Source organism: Acomys minous, assembly GCF_964271855.1.
Source record: "Acomys minous genome assembly, chromosome: 8".
NCBI lineage: Eukaryota > Metazoa > Chordata > Mammalia > Rodentia > Muridae > Acomys > Acomys minous.
This window is the reverse complement of record NC_140489.1, coordinates 69,575,326-69,587,973: the sequence shown is the minus strand read 5'-3', so window position 1 is coordinate 69,587,973 and position 12,648 is coordinate 69,575,326. Positions and strand designations below refer to the sequence as shown.

General features: G+C 37.4%; 1 protein-coding gene across 2 annotated transcripts in view; it reads left to right on the top strand.

The window, feature by feature from the left end:
- Positions 1-12,648, top strand: part of PNPLA8 (patatin like domain 8, phospholipase A2) — a 50,860-nt gene that overhangs the window by 7,939 nt on the left and 30,273 nt on the right. Inside the window, exons 2-3 of one of the 2 annotated variants that reach the window (XM_084793766.1) lie at positions 7,217-8,207; positions 8,298-8,447. In XM_084793766.1, the coding sequence (XP_084649892.1) occupies positions 7,290-8,207; positions 8,298-8,447 (1,068 nt within the window). In that variant the 5' untranslated portion in view covers positions 7,217-7,289. Of the gene's footprint in view, positions 1-7,084; positions 8,208-8,297; positions 8,448-12,648 lie in introns of both variants that reach the window. The other variant, XM_084793765.1, reaches the window with a different exon arrangement.

Here is a 12,648-nt window from a genome sequence, read left to right as displayed (position 1 = left end):
GCATAGAAAAGCTACTGATTAGGTAGGTCTAATGGTACAAGTTTATAAACCTGCCAGGGAAGCCGAGACTTAAGATAGCAAGCTTAAGCTTAGCATAGCTACAGAGTGAGTTAAAGTCACCTCATACAATTTAATGAGACCCTGTCAAAATAAAATGAAAAGAGGCTTTGACATACCTCTCAGTGGTAAAGAGCTTACTTAGCATGCAAGAAACCCTGGGTTCAATATCCAGTATTAGGAGAAAGGTAGGGATGGGAGGAGTGAAGAGGAGAGGAAAGGGAAGCGAAGCAGAGTGGAAGCAGGCAAGCTCCTGATATTTGTAGGTTCATTTGGTATCCCATTGCTTTGCTGAATTTATCTTATCATATCTAAGAGTTTTCTGGTGATTATTTTAAGGTCATCTAAGTATAAGATCATGTTCTGTATAAAGAATGGTAATTTGACTTTTCTTTTTCCTGTTTGTATCCCTCTTATTTATTATATGTACCTCCTTATGGTAAGATTTCAAAAAACATCCTGAGTAAGAGAGGTGAGGATGGATATCCTTTTCTTGTTGCACATTTTAAAGGAAATACTTTAGTTTTCCCCTATTCAGTTGATATTGGCTGTGCATTTGTGTTGTGTAGACTTCATTATGTTGACATTTGATCTTTCCATATTTAGTTTTCTTCCAGACTTTTCTTATGTGAGGGGATATTGAATTTTGTCAAAGCTGTTTTGTGTATGCATTATGATGATTGTGTGAATTATTCCTGAATTTATGAATGTGCTATAGTACATTTATTGATTTGTCTATGTTGAACTATCTTTGCATACCTGAAGTGAAAACCAGTATGACCTACCTGATAAATGATCTGTTTAATGTATTGCTGAAGTTAGTTCACAGGTACTGAAGACCTTTTGCATTTATGTATGTCAAGAATATTAGTCTTTAGTTTTACTTTTGTTCGGTCCACATTTGGTTGTGGTAGCAAGGTGCTACTGGGTTTTTGGAATGATTTTTAAAGTGTTTCTTCCCTTTCTATCTTACATATTGTTTCGTTGGAGCTTGTGTTGAATGGTAGATTTGACCAGGAACCTGTCCAGTCCTGCACTTTTCTTATTTGGGAAAACTTTTTTCATTAATTTATTTAATCACTTTATAGCCTGATCACAGCCCCTTCCCTTCTCTTCTCTTAGTCCCACCCTCAACACCTCATACATACCTCACCCATACCCCCCTCTCCTTCTAATAGAAGAGAAGTGCCCCTCAAACCCAAGAGTACCAACCCACTCTGGCTGACTAAGTGAGTCCTCTCCCACTGAGGCCAGACAAGGCAGCCCAGCCAGGGGAAAGGGATCGAAAGGCAAGCAACAGCGTCAGAGACTACAGCTTCAGTCTCATCTCTTAGTGACTGGTTTAGGTGGTGCTGGTGGTGGTTGTTCTTTCTCCTCCTCCTCTTTTCCTCCCCTTCCTTCTTTCCTTCCTTTCTTCTTTCCTCCTTCTTTCCTTCTCCTCCTCCTTTTTTCAGGTACACTCTTGATTCAGTTTTTACAAGTCATTAAGTGTCTAGAAATTTACCCATTTATTTTAGATTTTTCTCTTGATTGGAATATAATTTTTTAACCAAATTCCTCAAGGATCGTCTGGATTTTAGTGGGGTCTGTTGTAAAGGCATATTACAGGGTAATTATTTTTTTGTGTGTGTGTCTGGTTTTACTAACTTGTATATTCTTTGTCTTTTGGTTACTTTAGCTAAGTTCTTATCACCTTTGTTTTCTTTTCAATAAATCAATTCTTATTTCATTTTCCACAGCTGTGGGTGAAATACTCTTCAGAGCTATGTTACACCCATTTGATCTGTTTTGATTTGATTGTGACTGTGCCCTGATTTTTTCCTCTTGAAGAAAGTATTTTATTGGCGCCTACAGTTAAGACACTGAATTTTTAAAACTTTAGATTTTTAAAAAGTTAGATATTTAAAGAGACTGAAATTTTAATGTCTTTGAACTTGTAAAGACTGTGGGACTTTTAAAGTCATTTAGCTCTTTTTGAAGAATAAGGAAGAAAAGATTGTAGCTTAATTGTAATGTGTTTGTGTGTCAAGTTCACAAGGAGTCAGTTGTATTGGTTGGTTTTGTGTCACAAGCTAGAGTCATCACAGAGAAAGGAGCCTCAGTTGAGGAAGTGCCTCCATGAGACCCAGCTGTAGGGTATTTTCTCAATTAGTGATCAGTGGGGGAGGGCCCAGCCCACGGTGGGTGGTGCCATCCCAGGGTTGATAGTCCTGGGTTCTATAAGAAGGCAGGCTAAGCAAGGCAGTAAGCAGCATCCCTTCTTGGCCTCTGCGTCAGTTCCTGCTTCCATGTTCCAGGCCTGCTTGCATTCTTGTTCTGACATCCTCCAATGATAGATTGTGATCTGTTAGTGTAAGCAAAATAATCCCTTTCTTCCCCAACTTGCTTTTTGGTCATGGCATTTTTAGTCACATAATAGAAACATGAACAAAGACAAAGGGGTCAGTTCTGAAGTTTTGATTTACATTTTCCTGATGAGTAAGGACGTTGAGCATTTCTTTAACTGCTTCTTCACCATTTAATATTCCTGATTCTCTGTTTAGCTCTGTACCCCACTTTTTAATTGGCTTATTTAGTTTGGTGATGTTTCATTTCTTGAGTTCTTTATATATTTTGGCTATTAGCCCTTTGTTAGATGTAGGGTTGGTGAAGATCTTTTCCCAATCTGTAGGCTACCATTTTGTTCTGTTAACAGTGTCCTTTCTTTACAGAAGCTTTCAGTTCCAAGAGGTCCCATTTATTAATTGTTGATCTTAGAGCCTTAACTGTTGGTTTTCTGTTCAGGAAGTTGTGTCCTGTGCCAACGAGTTCAAAGCTCTACCCCACTTTCTTTTCTAATATATTTAGTGTTTTTGGCATTATGTTGAGGTCTTTGATCCACTTGGACTTTAGTTTTGTGCAAGGTGATAGATAGGGATCTATTTGCCTTTTTCTACATGTAGGCATCCAGTAAGGCAAGCACCATTTGTTGAAGATACTATCTTTTTTCCATTGTGTGGTTTTGGCTCCTTTGTCAAAAATCAGAAGTCTGTAGGTGAGGGTTTATTTCTGGGTCTTTGACTCGATTCCATTGATCAACCAGTTGATTTCTATGCCAATAACATGCAGTTTTTTTTTATTACTGTTGCTCTGTATTATACCTTGAAGTCAGGGATGGAGATACCTTCAGAAGTTCTTCTTTTGTAAAGGATCGGTTTAGCTATTCTGGTTGTTTTATTTTTCCATATGAAGTTGAGGATTATTCTTTCAAGGTCTTTAAAGAATTGTTTTGGTATATTGATGAGAATTGCATTGAATATGGGGATTGCATTGAATCTGTAGATTGCTTTTGGTGAGATAACATGTTGTTTTTACCATGTTAATCCTACAGATTTATGAGCATAGGACATCTTTACCTCTTCTCATGTCTTCTTCAGTTTCAGAGACTTGAAGTTCTTGTCATACAGATTTTTGACTTGCTTGGTTAGAGTTATACCAAGATATTTTGTATTATTTGTGGCTATTGTAAAGGGTGTAATCTTCATAATTTCTTCCTTAACCCATTTGTATTTTGTATAATACAGGAAGGCTACTGATTTTGTTGATTTAATCTTGTATCCAGCCACTTTGCTGAAGGTATTTTTCAGCTGTAGCATTCCCCAGTGGAATTTTTGGGATCACTTATGTATACTATCATATCATCTCTGAATAATGATGTCTTAACATCTTCCTTTCCAACTTGTATCCCCTTGACCTCCTTTATTTGTCTTACTGCTCTAGCTAGAACTTCTAGTACTATATTGAGTAGATATAAAGAGAGTGAGCAGCCTTGTCTTGTCCCTGATTTTAATGGAATTGCTTTGAGTTTCTCTTCATTTGGTTTGATGTTGAGAATCAGCTTATTGTGTATAGTGTTTATTATGTCTAGGTATGAGCCTTGTATCCCTGATCGCTCCGAGACTTTTATCATGAAAGGGTTTTGGATTTTGTCAAAAGTTTTTTTCTGCATCTAATGAGATGATCAGTTGTTGTTGTTGTTGTTGTTGTTGTTTCCTTTCAGTTTGATTATAGGGTGAACTACATTGATGGGTTTTCATATTTTGAAGCATCCTTGCATCTCTGGGATAAAGTGTACTTGATCATGGATGATGTATTTGATATGTTCTTGGATTTGGTTTGTGAATATTTTATTGAGTATTTTTGCATCAATGTTCAAGAGTGAAACTGGTCTGAAATTCTCTTTCTTTGTTGAGTCTTTGTGTGGTTTAGGATATCAGGGAGACTGTGACCTCATAGAATGAGCTTGACAATGTTCCTTCTGTTTCTATTTTCTGGAATAGTTTTAAGAGTATTGATTTTAGCTCTTCTTTGAATGTATGGTAGAATTCTGCAGTAAAACCAACTGGCCTTAGGCTTTTATTGGTTGAGAGACATTTGATGGGCGCTTCTATTTCTTTTGGGGTTATAGGACTCTTTGAGTTGCTTACCTTTTCTTGATTTAACTTTGGTAATTGAAATCTATCAAGAAAAATCATCCATTTCTTTAGATTTTTCCAATTTTGTGGACTAGGCTTTTGAAGTAAGACCTAATGATGTTTTGGATGTCCTTAGGTCTGTTATGTTCCCATTTTCATTTGATTTTGTTAATTTGGGTATTGTCCCTCTGCCTTTTAGGTAATTTGGCTAAGGATTTGTCTATCTTGTTGATTTTCTGAAAGAACCAGCTCTATTATTTTCATTGATTTTTTTTTTTTTGTATTCTTTGTTTCTGATTTATTGATTTCAGCTCTGAGTTGGATGATTTCCTGTCATTTCCTCCTTTTTGGTGTGTTTTCTTCTAATATGGGCTATCTCCAATTTCTTTATGAAGGTGCTTAGTGCTATGAACTTTCTTCTTAGCACTGCTTTCATTGTGTCCCATAAGTTTGGATATGTTGTACCTTCATTTTCATTAAATTCTAGAAAGTCTTTAATTCTTTCTTTATTTTATCCCTGACTACCATGGATTAATGCTGGGTATGTTGTGCCTTCATTTTCACTGAATTCTAGGAAGTCTTTAACTTCTTTTTTTATTTCATCCCTGACCCAGAGATCATTGAGTAGGGAGTTGTTCAGTTTTCATGAGTTTGTAGGCTTTCTGTTGTTTCTGTTGTTGTTGAGTTCCAGCTTTAATATGTGGTGGTCTGATCAGATACTAGGGGCTACTTTAGTCTTCTTGTATCTGTTGAGGCTTGCTTTGTGGCCGAGTGTATGGTCAGTTTTGGAGAAGATTCTGTGAAGTGGCTTATACTCCCATATCGCTGTTCATCATCAAAACAAGTCCTGACAGGAACTCTGGGGACAGGAACTGATACAGAGGCTATGGAAAGGTACTCTATACTAATTGCCTGTCATGGCTTTTTCAGCTTGCTTTCTTATAGAACCCAGGACTACTAGCCCAGGCATAGCAACACTCACAATGGGCTGGGCCTTCTTCCATCAATCACAGCTTGCCTACAACCCAGTCTGTTGGAAGTTGGAGGTTGGTTGGTGTTTCTCTCCCTCCCACTCTCCCTCCCTCCCCCCTCTCTCCCCCTCTTTTGTTCTTTCTTTTTCTATGTATCCTTGATGATCCTGGAACTTATTTTGTAGGCCAGGCTGGCCTCAGACTCGATCTGCTGTACAGACAGTTTCTTAATTGAGGTTCCCACCTCTCAAGTAGCTTGTGTCAAAAGTTGACATAAAATTATGTCACAGGGATTAGTTTCTTTGAAAGCCATTCATTGCTCAGCCCCATGTCTGACCTAATATCTCTGTGACTGGCAAAACATTTAAAATGGTTTTAAACATCACTAGTGTAGTGAGAGAATGGTTTCCATTGAGTTATGTATTTGTGTACTTGGTTCCCAGTTGATGGTACTACTTGAAAGGATTAGGATGTATGGCGCTGTTGAAGATGTGTCACTGGTAGCTGGCTTTGAAGTTTCAAATACCTATACCATTCCTAGTTAGTTTTGTTTTGTTTTTGTAGAGCAAATGTAATTTTTTCAGCTACTGACCCATCACCATGCGTGCACACCTGTTCCCATACCCTCTACCTTAATGGTCATGCACTCTAACCCTCTGAAACTATAAGCCACAAATAATCTTTTAGTAGTTGCCTTGCACATAGTGTCTTATCACAGCAATAGAAAAGTAACAAAACTTTATAGTTTGTACAAGGGAGTGCGCTATTGCTGATAGGCCTGATCATGTATTTTGGGGGTGAATGAGGGCTGCTTTGGGAGTTTGGATTGGGAAAGCAGTGCCTAACAGGCCATCCTAGTTTGCAAGATAGTAGTGCCAGAAACAATGTGGATTATGAAGGCTTTGCTCAAGAAGTTTGAAAAGAAAATATCTACAACTGACCTAGAGAACATTCTTATGATATTCTAGGGAAAACATGTAGTTGCTTTCTGCCCTTGTCCTGAAAAATCCCCTAACTTCTCACTGACATCTGCAACAAACACTTTATCTTATTTTAGAAATTATAGTCTCATAAGCTATCTTGGAAGCATAGCATTTCATCTCTTAAAAATTTCATATATTACCTGGGCACAGTGGCACATGCCTGTAATCCCAGCACTCCGGGAGGCAGAGGCCAGCAGATCTCTATGAGTTTGAGGCCAGCCAGGTCTACAAAGCGAGTCCAGGACAGCCAGGGCCAGCTACACAGCGAACAAAACACAGCTACACAACAACAAAAATTTTCATGTACCGTTATTTTTTATGTGTTTGGGTGTCTTGCCTGCATATATGTCTGTGCACCACATTTGTGGTGCCCTTGGAGGCCACAAAAGGGTATCTGATCACCCAGAACTGGGGGTTATAGACAGGCTGTGAGCTGGGTTTGAACCCTGGGTCTTCTACAAGAGCAACAAGTGTTCTTTATTGCCGAGCCTTCTGTCCAGCTTTATTCCATCTTTCTTTGAGCTGGGTTGTTGTGGTACAAAGTCATATGTATTAACTCAACTTTGATTTTTTTAAAACTTGAATACTAATTAATCTTTTTTTTTTTTAACCATTTCAGGTAAGACCATGAATTATGGGATTCTTAAATGAAGCATTCAGGAGTGAAAGTAAAGAATGTCATATAGAAAATAAATGATTTTTAAGTTATGTCTATTAATTTGACTCTAGATATATATATTTACCTCCTTAGTAATGCAAGAAGTCTTTGTGGGAAGCAAAGAAGCAAACAGCTGCATTTTGTGTGTTCTAAACATTATTGGCGCATGAGCCATATCAATGTGTACAGAGATTTTCACACAAGTAAGAAAGGCTGTAAATGGAACAATAGTGAAGCACATTGCAGTAAGCACTGGCACTCTGCAAGCAACCATGGGTTACATGTTGGAATTTTGAAACTTAGCACTTCTGCTCCCAAGAGACTTCCAAAAGTGAGCATTCATATGTCCCGTATTAAAAGTACTTTGAATTCTGTTTCAAAGGCTATTTTTGGCAGTCAAAATGAAATGGTTTCACGGTTAGCTCAATTTAAGCCAAGTTCTCGAATATTAAGAAAAGTATCAGATAGGGGCTGGTTAAAACAAAAAAATGTTAAACAAGCCATCGAATCTCTGAAAAACTATAGTGATAAATCAGCAGAAAAGAATTCTTTTGTGGAACAGAAAAGTTACCTCGCAGATAAAGAAGATTTAGGTAAACACAGCCTTTTTCATTACACATACAATATAACCACCAGATTTGGAGAGTCATTCTACTTTTTAGCAAATCATATTAATTCATACTTCAAGGGCAAGGAAAATATGTCTCAAGTAAAGGAAGATAAACATCTTCAGGACAAACCAGAACTTGAAGAAGGAAAATCCAGTTCACCTGGCTCTGATATCCTGACAGACACGCCAGACTCAGGACCTCTCCTAGATGCTGAAGACAAACCTTCCAGCCCTAGCCAGATGCTTGAGGTTCTCCCAGTGTCCACAAAACAAAGTATCGCTAGCTTCCTTTCTCGTCCCACGGAAGGAGTACAAGCCTTAGTCGGTGGGTACATTGGTGGACTTGTACCCAAATTAAAGTCTGACTCAAAGGGTCAACCAGAAGGACAGGAAGAACCTGCTAAAACTGAGCAAGGTGTTAGCAAAGACAAGAAGGCAGAGGAGAAAAAGCGTATGTCACTCCAGCGAGAAAAGGCAAGTTGTTTTTCAGTGTGGGGCTAAAAAGTGTTAAGCATTTGTAGAGTAACTTCACCTTCTAATCACATGTTTCATATGACCTTGTAGATTATTGCAAGAGTGAGTATTGATAACAGAACTCGAGCCTTAGTTCAGGCCTTAAGAAGAACAACTGACCCAAAGCTCTGTATTACTAGGGTTGAAGAACTGACTTTTCATCTTCTAGAATTTCCTGAAGGAAAAGGAGTGGCCGTCAAGGTAATTCTAACTTATTTAATATTTGTCCTGAAATAAAATTCTAATAAACCATTCAAAGTAGAGAATTCAAACCCTTTTTTATTTAAACATTTTTGTCTTTTTAAATCATACACTATATATCCAGTAATTGCCTCCTTATTTTATGATACACATTAGGCTAATGAGTTCCTTTTATTCTTTGACATAAATTCTGCTATGATTGTCAATAATTATACTTTGAACTTGACATATGTAAAAATGGAGCATAAGTTTAAATATGTTAGTTGCATTGCCTAATAATTGTCAACTTCTTAATTGCAATGAAGATATTTTTTACTCTGTATTCACTTTTTGGAGATAGGAAATAGCGAGGTGTGGCCAAACACTTTTAATTCTACTGTTTGGGAGACTGAGGCAAGAGGATCCTATGTGTGAGACCAGCCTAGGCTATGTAACAAGATTCTGTCTAAAAGCAAAAGACAAGAAACATAATACAGAAGACCATTGTTGATGTTTATTTCATCATCTCATGGTCTCCCTACATTTCAAGTCCAAAAATTTTAACTAATAATTGAATTGTTAAAGTAATTAGTTTTCCTTGCCTCAATATTTTATATATACAGTAGTGAACAAAGTTCAGGCTTCAGTAAATAGACCATTTAAAGAGAAGCTAAATTACTAAGGAAGGTGAATCTCTTTGTACTGTTTACTTGTATACTTAATAGTTTAATACCATGTGATATTGTTACAGCTTCATTAAAACTCTGTTAGTGCTTCTTCTTTTCTTTTTCTTTTCTTTTCCTTTTTTTTTTTTTTTTCAAGACAGGGTTTCTCTGTAACAGAGCCTTGGTTGTCCTGAACTCACTTTGCAGACTAGGCTGGCCACCAAATCACGGAGATCCTCTTGCCTCTGCCTCCCAAGTGCTGAGATTAAAGGCATGAGCCACCATTCCTGGCATTTCAATATTTCATATTCCTAAAATTTGAAATTTATCTTTCATATATAGATGTATCTTTTAGAGATAAGTTTTTGAAATATATGCATGCTATTAAAGAAAGTGTTCATGTCAAGGATAGCCAGAAAGGAGAGGTCTAAAATATAATTACTGTTTCAGGCAACTAAGTTGCTATAACAAAATATCATACACTGGGTAGGTTGCACCTGACAGAAGTCTCTTTCTGCTAATATGCATACTGAGAGGCCCAGGTTGGTGTTGGGTCTGGTGTACATTTGTTCGCTATATGCTGTAGCTTGTGACTCATTCACATGGCAGAATTCACAATGCAGCCCCTCTTCCAAGGTCTCTACACTCATATATACGCAGAGTTCTCAGGACCTAATCACTTACTGAAAGACACTACTTTTTAAAATCAGTGCCCTAGGAACTGAATTCCAGCGTTAATTTTACAAGAAGCCTAGCAGTCAGACATGCTTTAAAGAATGATTTAGTATCTTATGCAAGGATAACATGGGTCCCTTTGTAAGTGTGAAGTGTGCCAGTGTCCCTAAAGTCCCACCTACAGTTGTAGTCAGCAGAAAAGGTTATTTTGCACTCCATATGAGGTTGCTTTTTTCCCCTCAGCACGTCGTCAGTAGGATTTAGTCACAGTGTGGTAGGAGTTGTAAATGATTTGGTCTTCTTTTATTTATTAGTGTGGGCCATAATTTGTTGTTTATACTGTTAATAGATTTCTGGATAGTTTTCAGCTTTAGTCTGTTAGGAATTATCATGATAGTTGAACTCTTGAGGATTCCCTTATATTTAAGAACAGATCCCAAATCTTCAAACAAACAAACAAACAAACAAAAAAACAAAAACCCTTCAGAAACAGGAAGAAATGTGTTTCTGTTTAGATCAGTCAGAAATGAAAGTCTACATAGTTGGGAAAATATTAGCACCTTTCCCATAAATAATAACCTAAAAACAATGAACTAAAGAAATTGTTTGAGTCATGTGTTACTTGGCTGTGAGGTTTCCCAAGTAAATTTTTCTTCTTGCCAATTTCTCCCACTGTTTTAAGCAGCTTTTTCTTCTTTGTATTCTTCAGATAGCTTCATTATGTGAGTTTAGCCAGGCCTATTTAACTCATGTTGGACTGAACGTCATCCTCCTGCCTCTGCCTTTCAAGTGCTAGATTGGTAAATATGCGCCACCACGGAGAGGGTTAAACAGCTTTTCCACTGGTTGATGCAGTTCTTTTGTATTAAGTTCTCCAAGAGAGTGTGTATATCGTGGGTTACCCACTTGTGCTTATCTTTTCAATCTTTTTAAAAAAGGAACAAATACTAATTTTAATTTAGCCTAGTTTATATGTATTTATGTGTTCTATTAAAGAAATACTCGAATCTCCATATTTTGCCTGAGGAGTTATAGATGGCAGTGAGTGTAAATGGTAGTGAGCTTCCATGTGGGTGCTGGGAATGGAAACCAGGTCCTTGGGAAGAGCAGCCAGTGTTCTTAAACACTTACCCGTCTATAGTCCCTACTTTGACTACTATTCTTAACATGCCATGTTTCCATATGAGTGTTACAAAGGAGAATAAAATTATGCTAGAATTACATTGAGTAAGCAAGACAGTTTAGGGTAAATGAAATATCAGTTTGATCTTTGTTTTCTCTCAGGTGTTTAAAAGTTCTTTAGTGTGAGCACCCCATGCATCTTTCATTGGGCTTATTTTGTATGTGATGCTTTGAGATGTAATTGTTTAATGTTACTGTGATTAATTATCTTTTATTTGTAATTCTAGTAGTAGAATTTATTACCCCTGACCTTTGACTATATCATACTGATATATCATGACTTTTCTGTATGCTGGGCATTGTGAGCTTCAAAAACTGCATAAGATCTAGATTTCCTTTTTCAGAGAATTACTTTGCTCCTCGGCTGACATACAAAATGCAACAGTCATAGCGTCAGTAAGTTAGGACAGAACTGACTTAAGGCTGGTTAAAATTGGAAAAGACTCCTAGTTTTTCCTGTTCTTAGTGCATATTCCTACACTACCACCATGCCTTGGGTCCTTCAAACTCACAAATACAAAGCATATGTTTTTTTGTTTTTTGTTTTTTGTTTTCTCCCCAGAAGGCTTGAGTTTAGCATTTTTTCTTCCTGTACATCATACTTTGAAAATTTTGCAGATGTGTTAAGTTGAAATCAGCCATACAGTGCAAGCCTTCCTCCCCCTGCCACCCCCGCCAGCCACCTCCCCAATGAGACCACATGCTTAGCTGAGTTCTCGCTTCCTTTGTAATCCTCCCTAAACCAAGCTGAACTTTTCTATCCTTTGTCTTCTCAGAATCAGCAAATGCCTGAAGGGAGATCAAATTTATCAGCTTTCTCAGCAGCACTTATCCCTCTCGTGGTGGAAAGGTGTTCCGCAGCTACTTGAGTAGATCTGTAGTGCATTTAAAAGGTGGTCTGCTTTAGTTCACCCGGCTTTTCTAGTTGCTCTTGGCATGGGCATTTACCTCTAACTAACTGTTCTATCCTAACCAGAAATGGAAATTTGCCTTTGTAGCCTCTGCCATTGTTCATATTCCTGTAGGGGTCCTTTGGTGCTTAATACTTGCTAGGGCAAAAAACAGAACAACAATAGTATTTCAAATTTGGTTCAGAAAGAGAAGTAAAGTGAGTAATACACTGGATGATTATTCAGTTTATTAAACATTATACAGCTCAGCTTTCCCCTTAAATTTGTGAAATTTTTTTGTAAAAATTACTACTAATTGTATTAAGATAGTTATATTTTCTGTATTGAGTAGTGGATGTTTTCTTTTTTTTAAAGGCTGTCTTGTTATGTAATCTGGAGTTTATTCTGTAGCCCAGGCTAGCCTCACTCACAGTTCTCCCGCTTTAGACTCCTGAGTGCTGGGATTACAAGTATGTGCTTTACCATCTGGCACTGCACATTTCAATCAAGAAGATATTTGGGCAGAGGCTGTTTTTTGTCTTCAAATTTGGACAAATATATGCTATATTGTTATTGATATTAGTGTGTCATAATGTAATTATTTTTAACTACAGAAAAAGCAGTAAATACATTTTGATTTTATGATCTACTCTTGTCAGCTAAATATACTTGTTTTCTTTCTGTTACAGGGTATCATTGTTTATCCCAGGCTAGTCTTGAACTCTAGATTTCCCTGCTTCTTTCTCTCCAGCGTTGGAATTCTACAAGTGTGCTGCCATGCCAGTTACATGATTCTTCTTGGTTTGACAT